The sequence below is a fragment of the Physeter macrocephalus genome, chromosome 11 (genome assembly GCF_002837175.3).
Source record: "Physeter macrocephalus isolate SW-GA chromosome 11, ASM283717v5, whole genome shotgun sequence".
In the NCBI taxonomy this organism is placed as follows: domain Eukaryota; kingdom Metazoa; phylum Chordata; class Mammalia; order Artiodactyla; family Physeteridae; genus Physeter; species Physeter macrocephalus.
The window spans coordinates 69,218,659-69,242,331 of record NC_041224.1 but is presented as its reverse complement, the minus strand read 5'-3'; the positions used below and the strand labels follow the sequence as shown (position 1 = coordinate 69,242,331).

General features: G+C 48.3%; 1 protein-coding gene across 1 annotated transcript in view; it reads right to left on the bottom strand.

Annotated features, from left to right (window-relative positions):
• Positions 1 to 23,673, bottom strand: part of ACSBG1 (acyl-CoA synthetase bubblegum family member 1) — a 49,000-nt gene that overhangs the window by 21,590 nt on the left and 3,737 nt on the right. Inside the window, exon 2 of the mRNA XM_007103466.1 lies at positions 5,090 to 5,190. Within this exon, the coding sequence (XP_007103528.1) occupies positions 5,090 to 5,190 (101 nt within the window). The remainder of the gene's footprint in view (positions 1 to 5,089; positions 5,191 to 23,673) is intronic.

The window sequence follows — 23,673 nt, the reverse complement described above, 5'->3', positions numbered from 1 at the left end:
GGTACCTGAGTCCCCTGACCCTCTGCCACAAAGTAGGCTGCTCAGAACTGAGCAGGAGGGAGGCATCACGAGTGGGTCCAGGGCTGCTGTGGTACCTCTCAGCCTGCCTACCTGCAGGTGATTCCTTGGAGGATAGCAGAGATGGAAGAAACAGGATGGGTTGCCAGACCCTTAAATTTGTCCCCATCCCCTCACCTCGAAACTCAACAGGGGCATAGGTCTATCCCATGCCCAGCCATCTCACTGCTGCAATAACAGCCAAAACATGCCCAGGACCCAATCAAGGTCCCAATCACCTAGCAAGGCACCCAAGATCCAAACCAGACCTGATTCCGAAAGGCATCCGATGGTTAGATCTATAGAGAACCCAGCTAGCAGGCAGCCTGCAGCCAACAGCCTCAAGCACACACCCAGAGAATGTCCGCTGAGTGCTGGGGGTGGGCTTTCCCAAGGCCCCGCTTGCACATTGTCCTGCCTCTCTCTCCTCTCCCGCTCTCTCTCATGTTGCCCCACCTCGTCTTGGCCTGACCCCAGCCTGTGTCTTACAATCACCCATTATGCTGGGAGTGGTGAGGCAGGCAGGGAGCTGTGTTCTCTGGGGCTCTGGAATAAAGGCTCCTGAACAGCAGAGGAAGTCACTCTCAATTAGCTGGGAAAGGGAGAAACACGAGAGCACAGAGGAGAAGCCCGGGGTGTTTTCTGCAGCCTGTGGGAACAGCCTCGGAATGAAGCTGATTAAGCAGAAGGAGGGAGACACTGATCCTGGGTAAATGTGGTTCTAGGGCCGGGACAGATGTCTCTCTTCAGGGCATGGCATCCTGCAGCCCCTGCTGCAAAGGCCTGTCTGGGACGAGCATCAGGAGGGTCCCTCTTCATACAGGGACCCTTTGCTAAGGGTCTTTGGAACCTGCTTAGCCCCATGCCAGGCACTCTGGGGATATATGAGGGGAAGAGGCCACTGTGGCTTCAGGACACGATGAGAGATTAGGGTCAAGGCCTGCCTGGGCCAGAACAGTTTGTCCAGCCCTTGGCACACCTGTGGCTTGACAGAACTGGACATTTCGATTAGGGAAGAATTTTTACAAGGATCCCCAGAGGCTCTGCTTTTTTCAGCTGGTGGGGCTGAGATTATCACCTGTTCCCATTTCCTCTGACCTCTGGGAAGTCCTTCCTACCTTCCCCTACCCCCACTCCCACCAGAAGCTGAAATGACAGCGATCCTCTGCCTCACACTGTCCCCAGGGCCCCTCCCTGCCCCCCAGCTGCAGGCTCTGAGCTCCCTGAGGACAAGGGTAGTACCTGTCTCCTTCCAGCCGAAACACCATGCATATGCCCTTGAAACATTTGGGAAAGGGTAGGAGTGTGGGACAGAGGGAGGGAGGCCTGGTGAACAAGCTGGGCTGAGCACCCAGCCTCCTGACCTCCAGCTCAAAACTCCCCAGTAGGTGTGAGAGTTTCCTAGGGTGAGTGAGTGTAGGGGCTAGGCCTGGCCAGCACCTCCACCAGCTCCATCCCTGGCAGCTGCTTCCCTTGGATCCCCTCCTCTTCCCTGTGATCTTGACATTGCCTTGATCCAGCTGGGGTTCATGCTTAACCCAGAAAGGGCTAGAAAAAAATGTATGTCTAGGCCCAGCACAAGGCTGCCTTTGTGTGGAGGTCAGATCCCAGCTGCTCTGTGGCCCAACTCAGTGGAGCTGTCCCCGGGAGAACAGCCATCTGGGCAGCTCAGAGCCCAGCATGGGGACCAGAGCTTGAGGACCCTCCAGCTTCTTGGGAACTCAAGGAGACCCAGGTGAACTCTGATTCCTGCAGGCAAGCCTCTAAGAGCTCTCCAGAGGGACTGCAGCTCCGCATTTAGGAGGCAGGGGCTGGCCAGGGCACGCAGGAGGGGAGGGGACCACACCTAAAGGGGCCCAAAGAGGCAGTGTGCCAGTTAAGACTTCCACATCTTACTAGCTGCGTCATTCTGAGGAACTCACTGAACTTCTCTGAGCTCGGTTTGCCCTACCACATGAGAATGAGAAAAGTGCCTACCCCACTGCTGCCATGAAGAGAAGATGAAAGATGAAAGTTTATCCCTGAGCACAGAGCCTAGCATACGGTAAATGTTCAGTAAAAGTTGCTCTTATTAAGGGGGCAGATGTGTGGGGAAGAACGAGTTAACCCCTCTTGTAATCCGCTGAAGCCCCCCTCCCCAAACAGTCTTTGGTACAGATAGTTGCCTTTTCTCAATTTTATGGAAATGGCAGCTTCGAGGTCCCTCCCCTCATGTGGCTGCTCCGATATCCTCTCCCATACAGAGTCTGGGGCCGGGACTCTTGGAGCTGCTGGGGAATCGTGGCAATAAGCCCCAGGGCCAGGCCAGCACCCAGTGGGCACTCAAGCCATGGTGAATCTGGATCTTACTGCAGCTGCATTCCAGAGCCTCCCCCTCCACCCTTCAAAACCCTGGAGGCTACACGAGTTGGGGTTGGGAGGAGTGTGACCCACAGGGCAGGCTTGTGGGAGCCAATGAGGTCTGCTTGGCACTGCCCTGGGCAGTGCCTGGGGTCCCTTGGGCAATGGTGCTGAGAAGCCTCCTCAACCCCTCCCAGATTGTCCCCTTCTTCTTATCACCAGCCCTAGATGCTAAACTCCCAAGGGCAGACCACTCAGCTCAGGCCCAGAGGGAGCTTAAACGTCTGAGGCCAGCTAGAGGTCCTCCTCATCCAGGAAGCACCCTGATCACCCAGTTCCCAGGTAGCAGGCCTTCCTTCCTCAGCCTCTGTGTGCCCTTCACCCAGAGCCTGTCTGCCCTCAGACTAGGAGTTCTCTGAGGGCAGGATACTGTCCATCTCAGTATCCCCAGCAGCCTAGCCCTGCGCAGAGGATGGAGAGTCCAGGTTCGCCCCCAGCCTGGCTGTCCCTACCAGGTTCCCGAAGTCCTGATAAACCAGAATGGCCCTGCTGCCTCCCCTACAGTTGCCTACTCCTTCCCCACCCCTCCTTTAAAGCTGGTGCCCCCCTTCCCAGCCTCGGCCCTTGCCTGGCCCCTGGCTGCCAGTCCTCTCTGATGGGTCCCTCTCTGGGATTCCCTACCCGCTTGTTTGAAACCTGTCTATTCTCTGTGTCCCACTGCTGCAGGGCTGCCAGATGCTAACTAAGATTAAGCATCTGAGGCCCAAGGGGCTCGGATTACTTGTTCCTCCTTGGAAACACTCCCGACACGGAATGCCCCACGGGACACTGAACTTGCGCCACATTGGCTCCCTTCCTGCCCCTTGAGTTGCAAAACACCAATGCCATCACTCACAGTCAGGACTTCTGAGCTCCAGGGCTTTGCTGTGCACCGTCCCCGGGTGTTGACAGCTGCTCTTTGAGCGCTGCGGAGAAGGAATTATCCAGTCCAAGGAAAGAAAGCCTGAGCAAGCTGATGGGACCTGCCAGAGGTGATGCAGCAACACAGCAAGTCAGTGAGCTGCCCTGGCTCTCGGGAAGAGTGTGGCAGTTGCCTGGGCCCAGCTGGCCCCTCTCCTGGGCTCTCTCGGTGCCTTTCAAACCCTTCCCCTCAGAAATCGGTCAATCCTTTCCTTGGTCCAGGTCCCTCTTCATCTCTAAGGAAGAGCAGAGAGGCAGAGTCCACTCCAGGAAAGTGCACACCTCAGGCCAGATCCCTACCAAGGCCACCCCAAGACACCCAGCCTGGGAGAGCGGCAGCTTGTCTGATGGCAGCAGCGAGCCCTGCTGCGGTGAGGGGATTGGCGTTTGGTCTCCAAGGGACCAGGCAGCCTGCGGAGCAGGGTATCTGAAGTCCTGGTCTGGTGTCTCCCCTTGTTATACCTTTTGCATCTCAGCTTCCTCACAGACCATGGGCACGGTGACCTTGGCCCAGCTTTCCGCCCTCCAGCCCACGACAGTGCTTGTGACAGAGCAGAGAGGTCCCGACTCTGTTCCTGCCCTCACGTGAGGCCTGTCCTCTGACCGGGAAAGCCAAGTCAGAACAAACTCTGAGGGAAGAGTCTTTGGAACAAAGGCCCCAGTCCTCTCCCCCTTCACTGTCCTCTTTATTGCCCCATTTGGGGGCCCTTGGAACTGGACTCCCCAGCTAGTCCCACTTCGAATGCTACCACCCACTACCCTACATCCACAATCCCTGTCTAGCCACGAGGAAGACCCCGGATGTACCCACATCGAAGAACATTCTACAAAATACACAAGCAGTTCAACAGTCAGCTTGTCATCTCCCCCGACCAGCTCCCACCCAAACGCCCAAGGGAGCCGGAGAGGCCTCAGGATCACCACCTGGCTTCTCTGAGGAGCCTGAAGCTGGGCAAATCACAACTGAGAAAACCAGCACCTCAGCTCAGAGGAAGCTCTTCCCCCGTGAGAGGTGGCATGGACCAGCGACAAAACGGCAGCAATGTACCATCCCAAGGACAGCACTGAACCCGGGAGGCAGTGACCCTCTGTGCCAGGCACCAATTCCTTGCATTTTTTTTAAACGTCTGTTGTTGCTACAATATTGTTGTACAGCCAATAAAAATGAACAAAAGCTGTGTTATTATCATTTTGATGACTCGTCAGGGTACATGATAACTCTGCCTATCTGGAAGTGAACGTACTTAAAAGAGCATGTGGCCTCCCAAGCTTCCAGAAACAACTCTGTCAGCTCGGGCCGGCCAGCCTGCCCCTGGGCCCAGTCAACCCACTTGGACTCTCCAAGGCCTTGCTTATCTGGGCCTCCTCCCATCCTTCAGCAACCCCGAGCCGAGATCCCAGGTATCGACGGCTTGCCCTGGATGAGGCCCCAGCTGTCTTTCTACCTCTAACCTCTCTCCTTCCCAAACTTCTTGAAGAAAAAAACTTCCTCCCGCTTCCTTCCATCAGGCTTGACCCTGAAGACGGCAAAGAGGGTAGGGGCGTGGTGGGGTCCCTGTGGGCATGGAGATCAGCAGGATTTCCGCCTGCCCCATCCCCCAAAGTTCTGTCCTGTGTGGGTCCCCTGGCTTGCTTTGTTAGTGTCCCATCAACCCCCTCCAGCACACCCAGCACAGCTCCATCCCTGCCCTGGACCACCCTGCTCTGCCCAGCAGCCTCCCACCTGGCTCACCTGGAGAATTCAACTGGGCATCTTTCACCTTCGCTGGGGACGAGAGCTTGAGAGCATGGTTTAGGGGCTCTTTGGAGAGTGTGTGCCCGTCAGTCAGGGAGCTGGCAGGGGAGGGGGGAAAACAATTGTTAGAAGGTGACAGACTGGCCCGGGCTCCCGATGATGGCCCAGAACATGTCTCAGCAGCCCCGGGGGTGACGCTGGCATCTCTGCCGCCCGGGCGAGTCAGGGGACAAGACCTTAGTAGTTGCAGGAGCTAACCTCACCCCCATGCCACCCTCACCCTTCAGGTTCTAAGGACTCAGTAGAAAGAAAAATCAAGTCCTGCTCTGCTCTAATTTGCTGTGAGACTCCGGGCAAATGCTTGCCTCTCTCTGGGCTCAAGTGTCCCCATCTGGACAAAGAAAGGCTTAGGGTCTGGCACTGGAGGATTCTGAGCACCACTCCAGTGGCATGAAAACTTTGAGGGTTGGGAGGTGCCCCCACCCCCTTTCTCTCCACACCCACCAGCCCTCAGGCTTTGGGAATAGCCATGCTTAGAAACTCAGAGCGGAGCTGAGGACACTCCTACAGCTCTCACAAGTCCTAAGCAGGCCCCCAAGTGAGGCCCTCTCCACTGCAACGGTGTCTGTGAGTGTGTCCTATGTCCACTCCCTGATGGACAGAACAGGCATGGGACCAGGGAAATCTGGGGCTCTTGCCATCTGTCTTCACTCCTGGCCCAGATCCACCTTGCCTCCCAGGCTTGGCGGCTCTGGACAATGAATCTCCTCTTCTGGTCAACACAGCCCACGGGGTTACTGGGCCTCCATTATCAACTCAGCCTCACTGCTCCTTGACATGATTCCTCCTCAGGGTTCAACTGGCCAGACCTCAGTCTCCTGGGTGGATGAGCAGATGGGGTTCAGTATACACCTCAGGGTCAAGCAGGATTACTCAACTCCGGGGACACCTTTCACAGTCATCGGGTATGTAAACAGAGCCTACTGGAGTTGTGCAGTGTGCAACCTGTGCAGCTGGTCTTGGCAGCCCTGAGGGCAGGACCCTGGCTCCAGGGAATCCCACCTGTCTGTCAGGGTGGGGCTGGTCCCAACCCTACCTAGTCCCCAGGCAGCTTGCTCAGTCACCTGCTTCTCACATTCGTCCTTACTCCTTGCTGGTACTGCAGGTTCAAATTAAGTTTGCAAACACATTCAGGCCCACCTGGTAGCAGTCTGTTTAAGAACCTGAGATAGGTTTTAAAGCAAAAGACATCATGAGGTTATGAAGGGAGGGCAGTGAGGAGGAGGGGGATGAGTGGGGTGCCAAGCTGGTCCCCTTCTTGGGAACTCTGTGAACAAGGCTGGGCCACGGGGCTGAAGCAGCCCTTCTGTTGCTATGGTGACCTGCTCCAGGAAGGCTGCCGGAAGGACTGAAAAGATGACAAAGCATGCTTCTGGGGTGAGGCCTGCTGTGCCAGGCAGAGGGAAACAGAGGGTTCTGAACACCGTGGGACTTGTCCTGCTGACTTTGGATCATTGGTTACTGCCATTACTCTCTTGGGTTGTTGAGTAAAAGCTGCCTCCACCCTGGGACAAAGAAGACTATAATGTTATCAAATGGCTCCTGCACTCTGGGCTCAGACAATTACAGGGCAAATGGGGGGACACGCACATAACTAGGCTGAGGGTCCCACACTGAGAGTCCGGGGGAGGACTGTGAACTTGGTGTAACATCCATGCTCTATCTCAGCCCCTGTCCTCAAAAGATAGGGCTGCCCACAGGGTAAACCCAGTGCTTAAAGCCAATCAGCTTTTGAAATCACCAGCTGCGGGCAGCCACCCCCAAATTAGCAGAGGCGATCACTGGCTGTAATCTCCCACCATCTTAACTGCTTGCTCACAAACAAGCCTGTTTTTAAATCCTCACCATCAAAAGGTACAGGCAGCATTTCTGCCACCTAATAAAATTTCCGTAAACTGGCTCTGGTTTTAAAATAGCTAAACGGGTTTCCCTGGTGGCGCAGTGGTTAAGAATCCGCCTGCCAATGCAGGGGACACGGGTTCGAGCCCTGATCGGGGAAGATCCCACATGCTGCGGAGCAACTAAGCCTGTGCGCCACAACTACTGAGCCTGTGCTCTAGAGCCGCGAGCCACAACTACTGTGCGCACATGCCACAACTACTGAAGCCCGCATGCCTAGAGCCCCTGCTCCGCAACAAGAGAAGTCACCGCAATGAGAAGCCCGCGTACCACAGCGAAGAGTAGCCCCCGCTCGCCGCAACTAGAGAAAGCCCGCGCAGCAACGAAGACCCAACGCAGCCAAAAAAAAAAAAAAAAAAAAAAAAACCCACCTAATTATCCAAATGAGTAAAGTATGCTCTTCCTCTTGTTTTGAACCTTCAAGATTTAGTCCCCTTAGGGGGAGGGTATCCTTGTCCATCATCTGAAACAGAATTTGCTGGACCTCCCTATAACTTTTTCCTGCTCACTTCACTCAAGGTCATACTAGTAACAAACTCTACAGGTCTGGCTTGTAACACAAAAATGAGCGAAACTGCATCGCGTCAAGGGCCATCTGCCCCCTCCCAAGGTGGCTGCTGCCTCACACGTCTTTGTTGGCCATGGTTGTCTTTAGTTTTTAATCCTCACCTGCATTACTAGTGGTCACTTCTTGCCACTGTCACTGTGCTGGCCTCTAGCAGCTCACCTCCCTCCTACTTTACAGGGTTTTTTGGTAGCAGACTAGGAAATAAAATAACCAAGCTTGTTAGAATTGTCAGTTAACTCAGAGGAGATGGCTTCCAAAGTGGAATTTATAATGTTTTCCTCAAAGAAAAGAGATCTGGGGAGCAATCCCTTCAGTTTTGACTCCTCAAAAGCATTTTGGGCCCCTTCTAATTCTTGCTGCTGTTCCAGAAGGTACAAGTGGCTGGTAAATGACCCCAGCAAGTGAGGTACGACTATTACAGTCAACACGATGAGCCTGTCAAAGGTGATGAACACAGTATCCCTGTCATTCTGGAATCTTACACTCCTCCTGGAATACAGCGCTCCAGAACATGGCTCAGTCCCAGAGGCGGAAGTTCCTAAGCAGCAGATTGACAGTAATGGTGGGAGAACGGCCCAAGGAGGCTGACTTGCCTCTGCTTTACTCATTCCTAGGAGGAAGAAGAAGATCCAAAAAGTATCCCTGGTGAGGACGGGAATTGCTCTCAACCCCAGCTCACACTCCACGCGCACACACACACACACACACACTATGAGCATCTTGCCTTACTCACTTTCACAGAAGCAAAAACTTCTTCAGCAGCTGCCCAGTAGCACAGGGAGCAAGGAAACACTTGAAGGGCATGTATGAGCAGACATATTGTGAGGTGTGTGGGGCAAGCAGAGGAGTCTTAGGAGAGCCTGCACTCTCCTTTCTCTGAACTGGCTCTCCTTTCTCCTCCAATATTGGCAGAAGAGCTTTAAATGGGAACCATTTAAAGACACAGCCTGCCAAAAGCTTCCTTCAGCTCCTCCAGGAAGTCCTCCTGGATTATCCCCAACACCTCTCACCCTTGTAGCCCTCAAACACTCAGGTTTGGGCTTTGAAGGCCACACGTGGCTTGGGAAGCTCCTTGAGAGTAGGGGTCATGTCTGATTCAACCTTGACCTCTGTCCCTAAGTACTCTCTGGCATGCAGTTGGAGTTCAGTAAATGTTGGTTGGATCTAATTGTTCCCAAGTTGTCACTAAGTGTGTGACATGTAAGTCAAGGGGAGCCTTCGTTTTCCATGTGAACCCCTCATGGATGGGGATCCATCTCCTCTTTATTTCTGTGGCTCTTTCTTCCCAATCAACCCTCTGCTCTGTGTTCAGTAGGTGTTCAATAAATGCTTTCTTGAAACTACTTGCCGTACAACCTTGGGCAAGTCACTGTACCTCTCTGAGCCTAGGTTTTCTGCCTAAATCCTATGGCCGTTGTGAGGATAAGAGGATACATGTAAAGTGCTTAGTACATCAACAGCTCTCCTCCTTACTGGTGAACTCTCATGGATCTTTTGGGGAATAAGTAGGAGGAAATTCTTTGGTGAGATTAGGATGGTGACTAAGTAGGGTGAAAAGTCCCAATCCAAGTCTGGGGGTCCAGGCACCCTGCCAAGCCTGGGTACTCTCCCTGGGAGGCGGCGTGGGGGCCGGGAGGTGGGAAGAGGGTGGGATCCTTGTTCCTTACATGGTCCTCAGGGTGGAGCTGGCAGACCTGAGCGGGAATGCCTCTGGCATGGTCCCTGAGGGGTGGCCACACTGTGCGAGCTCACCGGGGAGAGAGCGAGAACCTCAGAGAGCTTGTCCCAGCGTTCCCCGGGAGAGCCGCATCAGCCCCAGAGAGGTCCAGCACCACAAAACCATCCTGCAACAGAGACACAGCGTGAGTCACCTCGCGGCCTGGCTGGGCTAGGGGGCACCTGCCCTCCTTCCTGGACATGACTGACTGGCTCCTGGCCTCCGTACCTGACTGCAATTTACCGCATCCTAAGCCCACATGCTCTGATCGCATCAGGAACAACGCAGCATTGCAGGAGGTGGCTGCCTTTGGGCTCCGGCTCTCCAGTCCCCAGGGCCAATCGGTCACCAGGATGAGCAAATACATCAAATTCTTGGGCCTCCTGCTTTGCAAAGACTCCTGGCCACCATTGGCAACCGCCCTGCCCCACACCCCCCCGTTTCTTGTTCTGGTACTTACCTCTCTCTGCTCTGGGGGCAAAGTCCCAAATTCCATCCTATACACCACAGGATGTTTTCAGTGGAGGGTGTTGCCCAAATACTTTCCCAAATCCTAAAAACCCCAGGTAGGGAGAGGAGCAGTGCCTCCTCCAAATCCCACGGTCCTGGCCACACAGGCCGGTCCCTCTACACAGGCTGGAGCTCTCAAAGCAGTGACCTAGTCTGCAGCGCTGCTTCCCACTGGCTTCCCCATTCCCCTGCACGGTGGACCCCACGCCCCCCACTGCTCTTTAGTCTGCATGACCTGCCTGTCTCACCTCAAAGATCAGTCCCCCTGAAATCTCTCTTGTGATTCCTGACTCCCAGCCGGAAGACCCCCACCGAGGACTTAGAGAGGACTGCATGCCGAGAGGGTCTGGCTGCTGCAGGGAGCTCACCTTCCTCCTTGGGGCTGGCAGGCACAGAGCTCAACATCCCCTGTGCTCCTTCAGCTAAAGCATCATGGGTATGGGAGCCAGCGCTGCCGGGTCCCCTGGTTCCAGGTGATGGTTCAGTGGGGCTGGGCGTCAGTGGGGACCCGCCCCATCCTGCCTTGGGCCTGTGGGTGAGGTGTGGCCCCAGATACCTCTGACCCATCTGGCGCAGGTCGTAGCTGCTCACCTGTGAGGCTTATATAAAGAGGGTGGGAGGCAGGGGAGGGGTCTAGACGCCAGTGCAGGTGGGTGTGTCGGCTGTCATCCTTGGTAGAGCCACACGAGGACACTGTTCCTGCCACTGGGCCCTCCACCTGGAGCCAGCCCTGGGCCCCAGGGGCTGGGCAGGAGGTTTGACCTTTTTTTTTTTTTTTTTTTTTTAACTTTTCTTTACTAAATTCACGTATTGTGCCAAGTGCTTTATGTGCATTAGCTCTTTGCATTCTCCCAACAACCTAATGTGGAATGTAGTAATAGTCCCATTTTGCAGCTGAGGTGACAGAGGCCCAGAGAGTTTTAGACTTGTTCAGTGTCACACACCCAGCAAGAGGCAGAGATGGCATTTGAAATCCAGGTCTCCATAACTGGCCCTGAAACCAGGACACCACATAAGCTAGATCTAACCATTATTTGCATCATAAAATTCAGCCAACAGCTCCATCTCACATTGCCTCTGGCAAGCCCCTCTTCCATGGTAACAATATCTCTGCACGTTGCCCTCTGTCCTCAAACGCCCCTCCACTTGCACCTCATTCCAGAGACTCTCAGGTTTGTGGCAGTAAACTTGCATCTTCTAAAACCTGGGCTATGCTCTCTAGAAACCCCCCTCCCAACCACTGTGCCGTTTCGCCTCCCACTCCCATCACCCCAGAGTTACCTCCCCACCTTAGTTTTTACCTGCCAACTGCCTTGGGGTGAGTGGGAATTGGATGAAGTAAAAAAATGGAGGCAGTCCCACTGGGTGTTAGGGGGAACTTAAGTCCTAATTTGAAGGCTAAGGGTCAGGGCCTAGCGGCAGGATGGGGCAGGAGTTATTCCAAGGCCCTCCACTCAGCCAGATGGCAGATGACTTCCAGATTGCTACACTAAGCTGGCATGTCACTACCAGCACACCAACTTCAAGAGAATTCTGCCCTTGCAAATTCCAGTTTCTTTGTTTGTTTTTTGGCTGCACTGCGTGGCACATGAGATCTTAGTTCCACAACCAGGGATTGAACCTGTGCCCCTTGCGTTGGAAACACGGAGTCTTAACCACTGGACCACGAGGGAAGTCCCAAATTCCAGTTTCTTAATGGCCTTTTTCCCCAGTGATCCTTGCTCACTGCCACCTCAGGGCACCCTGACAATTTGGGTCCGGGGTGTTGGTCCTGAGCCTCCCATGAGTTATGAGCCCCTTGAGAAACTGCTGGAAGCCCTCCCCTTGCCCTGCCATCAATGTTTCCAGATGCTCTCTTGCAGTTTCAGGGCACCCAGAGGGCTTGGGAAGCCCATGCTATATTAACAACCAACCCAGTGAACCCCAGAAGGGAATGCAGACTCCTCCTCTGTCCTGAAGAGAATACGGGCTGCCCCTCTTATCCTCTTCCTCCCGCTTTCCTAGTGAGGACAGAGCATTGTTGTTGATGATTGGAGTTGGCACTGGGGGTCGATGTGGGTGGGCATGGCGGGAGAAATGTCCTCACTTCGGGGGCTAGCAGGAACACGTGCCCAGATCTCTCAGCCCCGCCCGGGCAGCTCGACAGCCACTCTGGATGTTGAGTTCCCAAACTGATGAGGAGGCTGGGCAAATGGGCTTATTCTAGGCAGGAGGGCCTGGGAAATGTGTCATCTTCCCTTTCTATCCCCTCTCAAAAGCCACAAGGTTGCCTCCCCCTGGCAGAAGCTTCCAACTGTTCTTCAGACCCTTCCTCCTCCCGGAAGCTCTCTGGGATGGACCCCCAGCTCTCATGTTTCTTCCTGGAGCTGCCCTGGCTGAGCCCATCCCAGAGCACTTAACATTGAGAGTCTGGGTGTTACTTTTTAAAACATAATTGTCTACCATGAGATAAAAATCTTAAGCCCATATTCTCAGAGCTGGAAATGATCTCTCCCTGCCCCATGACTGACGGCTCCCGGAGGCTCCTCCTTCCTACTATGATTATTGACTGAGTGCCTCCTCTGCAGACACTGCAGGGGGCCTGGGGGCAGAGGTGAGCCCAGTGAGCCTGGCCCCTGCCTCGAAGGCTTGGAGATGATGGAACTGACAGTCAATAAACAAAGATGCAGTCAAGGTCACTGTGGGGTCACCAGACCCAGGCTGGGGTAGGGGGTACAGCGAAATTAAAGGGAGAAAGTTGGATAGGGGTGAAGGCTTATTTTATGAGAGGCAGAGGGCAAGCGTCCCAGGCAATGGTGCAGCAGGGGAGGCTGGTGCAGACAGAAAAGGATACAGGGCCCTGGTCATAGACTCAGGCTGTGGACCATCCCCGGCCTTGGTCCCCCAGCTCACAGGGGCACCTTGGCCAATGCAGAGATCTTTTGGGGATCCATGGTCTCTTGGAAAGGGTGAGGACGGGGCAAGGGTGGTCTAAGACATATCCCCCCAGATCCACAAGAAGGAACATATTTGGGGCAGGCACACAGGGGCCCTTGACTGTGACTGAGCCCCCAGTCTAAGGGCCCAACAGCAGAGTGTTTGCTGAGAGGCCAAAGGCTAGTCCCAGCTTCACCTTGGCTCCCATCATCCATGGTGGTGGGGCCGTCCCGCCAGCCAGCTGACTTCTAACCCAATTGGCAGTGGTTCAGTGTTTAACCCTGTCTAGCTAATCACACAGTTTGCACGGTCACACTGAGCTCCCCTGCAACGCCTGGAAGGAGTCTGGTCATGCCCAAGACAGAGCCCTGGGCATGGGACATCTGGATTCTAGCCCAGGTTCTGCCTTAGTTGGGTAAACTTGGACAAGTCCCTGGTCCTCTCTGGGACTCAGTTTCCTCAGATAAGTCACAGACAGAGGGCCTTCCAGTTTTCTGTCTATGACTGGTGATTTGGGGGCCTGAGCTGGAATTCTGCTGCACCAGGCAGAGACAAGGCTACGAGGTTGTGTTACTAGGCTCCCAGGCCTGAGGAGCCGGGGGAAAACAAGGCAAGAATAATGATAGTAATGGCTAATAGCTAACAGGTATGCAGCACTAACTGTGCGCCAGGCAATGTTCTGTGCACCTTACACATATATTAACACATTTAATCCTCGCTACAGCCCTGTAAGGTAATTCCTATCACTATCCCCACTTTACAGATGAGGAAACTGAAGTACAAGGAGATTATGTAACTTGCTCAAGGTCTTTCAGTTAGCAGAGTAGGATGCAAATTTGCGCAAGTGGGCTTCAGTGTTTATGCTCTTAACCAACAGGCTATACCTCAATAGTCTCAGGTCTACTGGGTGATTCGAGTGGGTGGGGCAGGGGCAAAAGGGCGGGAGGTGTAGAAAGGTGGGCATCCCATGGTCCTCTAAACCCCTGCTTCCAATCATTCATCATTAGACCCTTCTTTACACCCTTCCTCCAAAATTTTGAAAAATTTTGTGTATAGGCAAGGTTTAAACCATCAAACCATGTTCTTATGTTGTATTGATGACAGACACAGATAACTGTCAACTGGTGTTTTGAATCATCATTGGGAGAGTAGTATGAAACTTGGAGTTGACATAATTCCAACACAAAGCAAAGACTCCTAGAAAATTGCCATCTCCCATCACTTGCCATTTTTATTTGAAGTACCACGAGTTTGACTTTGGGCACACTTCTCCTGTTAGGACTTCAGTTACTCCATCTATAAAATTAAGGGGTGGAAGGGATAGTCTCTAAGCCCCAGCTCTGATGATAGGTGGTTTTCCATGTTTCTACTAAGGAGATGAGAGGAAGGAAGAATACTGCCCATTCCTCGGCCAGAGGAACTTCATGGTGTCAGGCTGGGGGCAAAGCTGGGAGTTAGACTTCTACCAACAGGGGTGTCGTGTCCCTGCAGCATATGAATGTTGGCTCCCAGACTTGGTCCCTGCCCTAGAGGAGCCCACAGTCTAAAGAGGAGGGTGAAGGAGAGAGGCACGTACATGGCCTGTATACAGGAGAGGTATCTGTGAGCATGGCAGGCAAGGGGGTCATGAGGTGGAGGCACAGAGCTGTGGGAGCCTGGTCTTTTAGGGGAACATGGTTTTACTTTTTTTAAAAGTGAGAACTAACATTTACTGAGCAATTAGTACGTGCCAGGTGCTGTTCCAATTGCGTTACATGTGTTAACTCATTTACTTATCTCAACAATCTTATAAGGTAGGTACTAAATTAGAATCCCCCATATCTGATTGGAAATGGAAGGACAAAGAGATGAAGTAACTTGCTGAAGGTTATACAGCTTGTAATTGGAATAGTTGGGATTCAAATCCAGGCAATCTGATTCCAGGTTTTGTGTTCTGAACCACTATATGCTCTGCCTAAAATTGGGTGAGGCTCTCTGAAGCTCCTTATCCCTCTCCACACACTTCAGCAACATGGGTTTTCTTAGGAGCAACTGACTCAGAAAGGCAGAGCATTGTGGCTGAGACACTAGTTTAATGCACATGTATTTTTAAATTCTTCAAATCAGCATACTCCTGACATATCATCACAGTCTCCAACATGTAACAAAAAATGATCAGACATCTGAAAAAGCAGGAAATGTGAGCCAAAATCAAGGGGAAAAAAACAGCCAATAGAAACATACTCAGGTATGACACAGATGTTAGAATAAATATACAAAGACTTTAAAACAGCTATTAACACATGTTTGATAATTTAAAGAAAAAATGATAACTGATGAAGAGATGGAGAACTGCAACATAAAAATAGAAAGTATAAGAAAAGTACAATCTCTGAAATGAAAAATTCACCAGATGAGCTTAACAGCAGACTGGAAACTACCCCTGCTCCCCAAAAAGTTCATACACATGAAGACAGAATAACAGAAATTATTTAATCCAAATACTAGAGAGAAAAATGATTTTTTAATTGAACAGAATGAAACATTGTTGAAAGAAATTAACAAAGAGCTAAGCAAATGCAAAGGCATCTCAAGATCAAGAGACTTAATATTGTTAAGATGGCAATAATAATATTGTTAAGATAGCCAAATTGGGTATTCCCTGGTGGTGCAGTCATTGGGAATCTGCCTGCCAATGCAGGGGACGTGGGTTTGAGCTCTGGTCCGGGAGGACCCCACATGCTGCGAAGCAGCTAAGCCCGTGTACCACAACTACTGAGCCTGTGCTCTAGAGCCCGCGAACCACAACTACTGAGCCCACGCGCCACAACTACTGAACCCTACACGCCTAGAGACAGTGCTCTGCAACAAGAGAAGACACCGCAATGAGAGGCTCACGCACTGCAATGAAGAGTAGCCCCCGTTCACCGCAACTGGAGAAGGCCCATGCGCAGCAATGAAGATCCAACGCAGCCAGGGATAAATAAATAAAATAAATAAATTAAAAAAAAACTTTTTTAAAAAAAGATAGCCAAATTGATCTATCGGTCAACATAATCTCTATCAAAATCCTAGCTGGCATTTTGGCAGAAATTAACAAACTGGTCTAAAATTACTATGAAACTTCCAAAGACCCAGGATAGACGAAACAATCTTGAAAAAGACCGAAGTTGGAGGACCACACTTCTTGATTTCAAAACATACTATAAACCTACACTACAGTAATCAGGACAAAGTGATACTGGCATAGGATAGACATATAGATGAATGGAATAGAATTCAGAAATACACCTTCACATTTACAGTCAATTGATTTTCTTTTTTTTTTTTTTTTTTTTTTTTTGTGGTACGCGGGCCTCTCACTACAAACCCCTGTCCCCTGCATCGGCAGGCGGACTCTCAACCACTGCGCCACCAGGGAATCCCCAGTCAATTGATTTTCAACAAGGGTGCCATGACAATTCAATGCGGAAAGTATACTTTTCAACAATGCTACAAATCAACAAATGGTGCTGGGACAACTCAATATCCACATGCAAAAAAATAAAGTTGGACCCTTTCCTCATACCATACACAAAAAATTAACTCAAAATGTATCAAAGACCAAAATGTAAGAGCTTAAACTGTAAAAATATTAGAAGAAAATCTATGTGGACTTAAGTTGTTATTTTTTTGTTTTTTGGGGTTTTTTTGGCCACGCCACATGGCTTGTGGGATCTTAGTTGCCTGACCAGGGGTGGAACCCACACCCTAGGCAGTGAAAGCACGGAGGTGGACTTCAGTTAGGTAAAGCCGTCTTAGCTATGACACCAAAAGTACAAGCAACAAAACAAAAACAGGTAAATTGGACTACATCAAGATTAAACCTCTTTGTGCTTCAAAGGACATCATCAAGAAGGTGAAAAGGTAACCCACAGAATGGAAGGAAATATTTGCAAATCATTTATCTGATAAGAGAATTGTATAGAATATATAAAGAACTCTAACAATTCAACAACAAGAAAGGAAAGAAAAAAGAAAAATAACCCAATTAAAACTGGGCAAGGATTTGAATAGACATTTCCCCGAAGAAGATATACAAATGGACAACAAGCACATTAAAGGATGTTCAACATCATCAGCTATCAGGAAATGCAAATCAAAACCAGAATGAGATAACACTTCATACCCACTGGAATGGCTGTTTATAAAATACAGATACTAACAGTGTTGGTGAGGATGTGGAGAAATTGGAACTCTTGTACACTGCTGGTGGTAATGCAGCTGCTTTGGGAAACAGTCTGCTAGTTCCTCAAAAGGTTATACATAGAGTTATTATATGACCAAACAATTCCACTTCTAGCTTTATACCCCAAAGAAATTAAAACATATGTCCATACAAAAACTTGTACATAAATGTTCACTGGAGCATTATTCATAATAGCCAGAAAATGAAAACTCAAATGTCCATCAACTGATGACTGGGTAAACAAAATGTGGCATGTCCATACACTGGAACATTATTTGGCCGTAAAAGGAATGAAGTACTGATACATGATACGACACAGATGAATCATGAAAATATCATGCTAAGTGAAAGAAGCCATTCACAATAGATGATATATTATATCAATTCATTTAAGTGAGAGGTCTAGAATAAGCAAATCTATAGAGACAAAAAGCAGATTAGTGGTTGCCTAGGGCTGGAGGCTTGAGGGGAAATGGAGAGTGACTGTTAATGGGTCTAGGGTTTCTTTTGGGGTAATGAAAATATTTTTAAATGGACTGTGGGGAATTCCCTGGTGGTCCAGTGATTAAGACTCCGTGCTTCCACTGCAAGGGACACCGGTTCATTCCTGGTCAAGGAACTAAGATCCCACATGCCTCACAGTACAGCCACAAAAAAATAATAATAAAATAAAATGGACTGTGGTGATGTTTGCACAACTCTGGGAATATACTAAAAACCACTGGATTTTATACTTTAAATGGGTAAATTTTATGGCATGTAATTTATATCTCAATAAAGCTGTTATATTTTTAAAAATGAACAAAGCCTCAGTTACCTGTGAGACAACATCAAATATCTTTCAAAAAACATCTTTAAAATGAAAGCAAATATAAAATGGATAACCAACAAGGACCTACTGTATAGCACAGGGAACTATACTCAATATCTGACAATAACCTCTAATGGAAAAAATCTAAAACAATCTATATATATATATATATTCTTTTATGTATATATATATATATATATATATATATATGACTGAATCATTTTGCTGGACACCTGAAACTAACACAACATTGTAAATCAACTATATTTCAATTAAAAACAAAGTGAAATAATGACATTTCATTTAAATGCAGGATGGGAGGATTTTTTACCAGCGCACTTCTGTGATGGTTTGAAATTGTGTCTGCAAATTCTTTACACTATTCCCATCAGTAGGCTGAGTTTTATTCTCTTCTCCTTGAATATGGGATGGCCTTAATGACCAGCTTCTAACAAATACAATGTAGTAGAAGTGACACTATGTAATTTCCAAGGCTAGATCATAAAAGGTGATACGGTTTTCACCTGACTCTCTCAGGATACACACTTTTTGGATCCCTGACCCACCATGTCAGAAATCTGGCTACCTTGAAGCCACCATGAAGGAGACCATGTGAAGAAGCTACATAGAAATAGAGATACTGAGGCTCCCCAGCTGTTCCCAATCCCAGCTTATTGAGCCTTACCACCTCAGGCATCAGACATATGAGTAAAGAAGACTTTGAGATGGCCCTGGGGCCAGCCACCAGCTGTCATGTCAAGAAGACACTTAAGCAGCCTATAGAGAGGTCCACTGGCAAAACTAAAGTCTCTGGGCAACACTAATGTAGTAAGTTGAAAAATGCCCCACTCCCCCGCAAATATTCATCTCCTAATCTCTGGAAACTGAATATTACCTTACATGCCTTTACGTGCCTCCCCTCCCCACCCCCTAAAAAAGAATTTTGAAGATGTGATTAAATTAAGGATCTTGAGACAGGGACATTATCCTGGATTATCCAGGTGGGCATTAAATGCACTCACTTGTATCCTTACATGAGGGAGGCAGAGGGAGATTTGACACACACACAGATGAGAAGGCAATGTGACCACAGAGGCAGAGATTGGAGTGGTGTGACCACAAGCCAAGGTTGGATGTGGGTAGCCTCAAGGAGATGGAAGAGGACAAGAACGGATTCTCTCCTAGAGCCTCTGGAGGGAGCACAGCCCTGCTGACACCTTGATTTTAGCCCTGTGAAACTGATTTCAGACTTCTGGCCTCCAGAACTGTGAAAGAATAAATTTCTGTCTCAAACCACCAAGCTTGTGGTAATTTGTTAAAGTGGCAACAGGAAACTAACACAGCCAATGAGGAACAGAGGTCTACCAATGACCTTATAAGTGAGCTTGAAAGAGGGTCTTCCAATTCCAGATGAGTATTACCCTGGCTGACATCTTGGCTGTAACCTTATGAGAGACCCTGAGCCAGAACCACTGAACTAAGTTGCTCCTGAATTACTGACCCATAGAAATCATGAGAGATAATAAATGATTGTTGTTGGTTTGAGGCACCACAGTTTTGAGTGATTTGTTAAGCAGCAAGAGATTAACTAGGACACTTTCACTACAAGAAATGCTATAGGGATTTATTCGGGCTGACAGGAATTACACCAGATGAAAACATGGATCTACAAGAAGGAATGAAGATCAGTGGAAATGCTAAATATATTAGAAACAAGACAAAGATGCCCACTCTTACTACCTCTATTCAACATTATATTGGAGGTCCTAGCCTGTGCCATAAGGGAAAAAAAAAAAATTAAAAGGCAAAATGATTGGAAGTAAAAGAAGTAAAACTATCTTTTAAAATAGATAACAAAATTGTATATATAAAAAAATCCTAGGGTATCTATAAAAAGAAACACTAGAACTAATAAATTAATTTAGTAATATCACAGGATACAAGGTCAATTTTTAAAAAATCAATTGTATTTTTATATAAATAACAAATGATTAGAAAATTAACTTTAAAATACAATCTACATAGTATCAAAACCCATACAATTCTTAGGAACAAATATAGGCAAAAATGTGTAAGACATCTACAACTGAAAACTACAAATCATAGTTGAGATAAATCAAAGACCTAAGTAAATGGAAATATATACCATGTTCATTGATCAGGATATTCTCCCCAACTTGAAATATAGATTCAGTTCATTCTCAGTCAAAATTCCAGCAGTCTTTTTTGTTTTGACTGACAAGATAATTCTAAATTTTGCATGGAAATACAAAGGAGCTATTGTGTTAGTAACCTATTATTCCATAACAAGTATCCCAAAACGTAGTGACTTAAAAAACAAGCATTTATTATCTTACAGTTTCTGTGGGTTAGACATCTAGGTGTGGCTTAACTGAGTGCCTCTGGCTCAAAATCTCTTGTGATGTTGTCATCAAACTGTCAGCCAGGGCTGTGTTCTCATCTGAAGGTTCAACTGGGAGAGGATCTGCTTCCAAGCTCACTCATGGGGTTGTTGGCACAATTAAGTTCCTTGCAGGTTGCTGGGCTGAGGGTCTCAAATCCTTACTGGTTGTTGACCAGAGGGTTCCCTCAGGCCCTTGCCACCTGGGCCTCTCCTTCAGAGCAAGCAAGTAAGAAAATGAGGGAGGGCAGTAAAAATGAAATCATGGTCTTTTTGTAACCAAATCGCTGAAGTGAAATTTCATCACTTTTGCCATATTCTACTTCTTAGAAATGAGTTACTAGGTTGGCCCACATTCAAGGGTAGGGGATTACACAAGAATCCAGAAGGTAAGAATCATTGAGGAGCATCTTAGAGGCTGTCTACTGCACCCAGGATAGCCAAAACAATCTTGAAAAAAAAAAAAAAGAACAAAGTTGGAGGACCAACACTACCTGATTCAAGACTTAATATAAAGCTATAGTAATGTAGACAGTGTGTGTTGACATAAATATAGAAAAATAGTTCAATGGAAGGAAATCCAGAAATAGGCCCATACATATGGACAGTTGACTTTTTTTTTTTAAACAAAGGAGCCACAGCAATTTAATACTGAAAAAAAATCATTTTCAACAAATGGCACTTGAATAACTGGATAAAAATGTGGGAAAAAAGAAAATATTAATTTGAGATGGATCATAGGCCTAAATGTAAAGGCTAAAGCTTTTAGTAGAACACATAGAAAAAAGTATCTTTATGACCATAGTACAGGCCAAGATTTCTTAGAGAGGATGCAAAAGCACTAACCATAAAAGAAATACTTAGATAAATTAGATTTATCAAATAAAAAGATGTTTGCTCATCAAAAGACAACATTAAGGAAATGAAGATAAGCCACAAACTGGGAGATAATATTTTCCATACAAGTATCTAGTTAGGGACTGATATCCAGAATATACAGAGAAATCTCTACAAATCAGTAATAAAAGGATTAAGAACACAATTATAAAATGGTCTAAAGATCTGGAGAGACACTTCACAAAAGAAGATATAGAAATGGCCAATAAGCACATGAAAATAAGCTCAACATCATTATCAGGGAAATTAAAACCACAATGAGGTACCACTATTCGCACACCAGAATAGCTAAAATTAAAAAGACTAACGATATTTAGTGTTGACAAAGATTTGGAGCAACAGAAACTGCTCTCCGTGATGGCATGACCACTTTGGAAAACTTCTGATGGCTTCTTTAAACATATACCTATCTTCTGATACAGCAGTTGTATTTCTAGGGTCTTCTCCAAGGAAATAAATATATATATCCACAAAAAACCTTATACAAGAAAGTTCATAGCAGCTTTATTAATAAAATCCCAAAACTGGAAACAACTCAAATGCCCTCAACAGGAGAATGGACAAACAAATTGTTGTCTAGCCACATGGCGGCATTCTACTCAACAGTACAAAAGAATGAACTACTGAAGCACTTCACAACATGGAGGAATCATGCAAACATCATGATAAGTGAAAGGAGCCAGACATAGAAAAGTACATACTGTGTGATTCCATTTATACGATGTTCAAGAACAGCCAGAAAACAGTGGTTGTTCAAAACTGGTTTGCTTAAGGACAAATGGGGGTTAGAGTTGACTAGAAGGGAGCAGACAGGACATTCTGGGCTGATGAAAATGTTCTATATTTCTACTGAGTTGTTGATTACAGGGGTATATACTTTTTGTCAAAAGTCATCAAATTATACTCATATCTTTACATTTCACTATATGAAAATTTTGCTTACACACAACCTATTATATTTTGTAGATGTAAAATCTTATTTTACAGCTGCTTGGGGCTAGAGTCCAAGCTAGGTCCTAGATGTCCTTCACATGGTGTGACCTTTGCAGTTTCCAAAGCACCTTCCCAGCTCTGACTTTAAATGTTCCTCATAGGCTCCTTTGCAAGGAGCCAGGGCTGCCTGGGGAGAAGGGCTAGAGCCAGGACCCAGGGGGCACTCATAGAACCCAGGGTGATATAGGACTTTCTCCCACTACCACTGCCCATGTCTTTTGCAGGACAAAGAGATAAGTAGTGAGTTCCTCATCCCTGGAGGTATTCAAGTCAGGATAGGTTGACAATATGTGAATGTTGTGACAGAGTGGGTTAGACTCAGTGACCTAAAAAACCCCCACTGGCCTGAGAGTCTACCATTCAGGGACTTGCCTAGGGACAGAGTGAGTCAGCTTCCAGCCCAGCGTTCTGACTCCAGGCCAGCTTGGGCTCTACTGACCCCAGCCAGTGACTCTACAGCCCCTGCAGGAACTCAGCGCTGGCCTGGGCTCACCTGCATCCTGAAAGCATCCAGACCTGTATTCAGATGTCTAGGACCAGGACTTCCCTGGTGGTCCAGTGGTTAAGAATCCACCTTCCAATGCAGGGGATGTGGGTTCTATTCCTGGTCGGGAAACTAAGTTACCACATGCCACGGGGCAACTAAGCCCAGGTGCTGCAACTACTGAGCCCATGTGCTCTGGAGCCCGTGTGCCACAACTAGAGAGAAGCCCGCCCACACACTCCGGAGCCAGCCCGCCACAGCTAAAGAGCACACGCACCACAACTACTGAGCTCGCGCACTCAGCACCACAACTAGAGAGAAGCCCACGCACCGCAACGAGGAGTCGCTACAAAAGATCCCGCGTGCCACAGAGAAGATCCCGCATGCCACAGCTAAGACCCAATGCAGCCAAATACAATAAATAAATAAATAATTGTTAAAAAAAAAAAAAAAAAAGAGGTCTACACCCAGGGTTACTTTGCCCCAGGGATTCTGACTTCTGGGATGTGCCCTGCCCTTTATCCTGGGACTCTTGGCCTTGCCTTCCTGTGGTACTTATAATATACTACCACATCCTCTGTCCTGTGCTGACTGGTCTTTTAGTTTCTCAAACACTGCAAGCTCCTTCCCACCTCAGGGCCTTTGCACATGCTATGCCCTTTTCTTAGAAAGATCTTTTCCTACCAACTCCTACTCCTCTTTCACGTCTCAGCTTAAATGTTACTTTTCCCAAGGAAGACTTCGCCAACCTCCGAGTCAGACTTTAAGAAATTAAACATTTTCCATTTTAATAATTTTTAAGTATGCAATTCAGTGGCAATGACCTCATTCCCTCCTTTTTCCCCTTAATTCTTTCATGGCACCTTTTGCACTTACAGTTTAGTAAGTAATTGTATAATTATTGGGACTTCCCTGGTGGTGTAGTGGTTAAGAATCCGCCTGCCAATGCAGGGGACACGGGTACAAGCCCTGGTCTGGGAAGATCCCAAATGCCGCGCAGCAACTACGCCCATGAGCCACAACTACTGAGCCTGAGTGCCACAACTACTGAAGCCCGCATGCCTAGAGCCCGTGCTCTGCAACAAGAGAAGCCACCGCAATGAGAAGCCCATGCACCG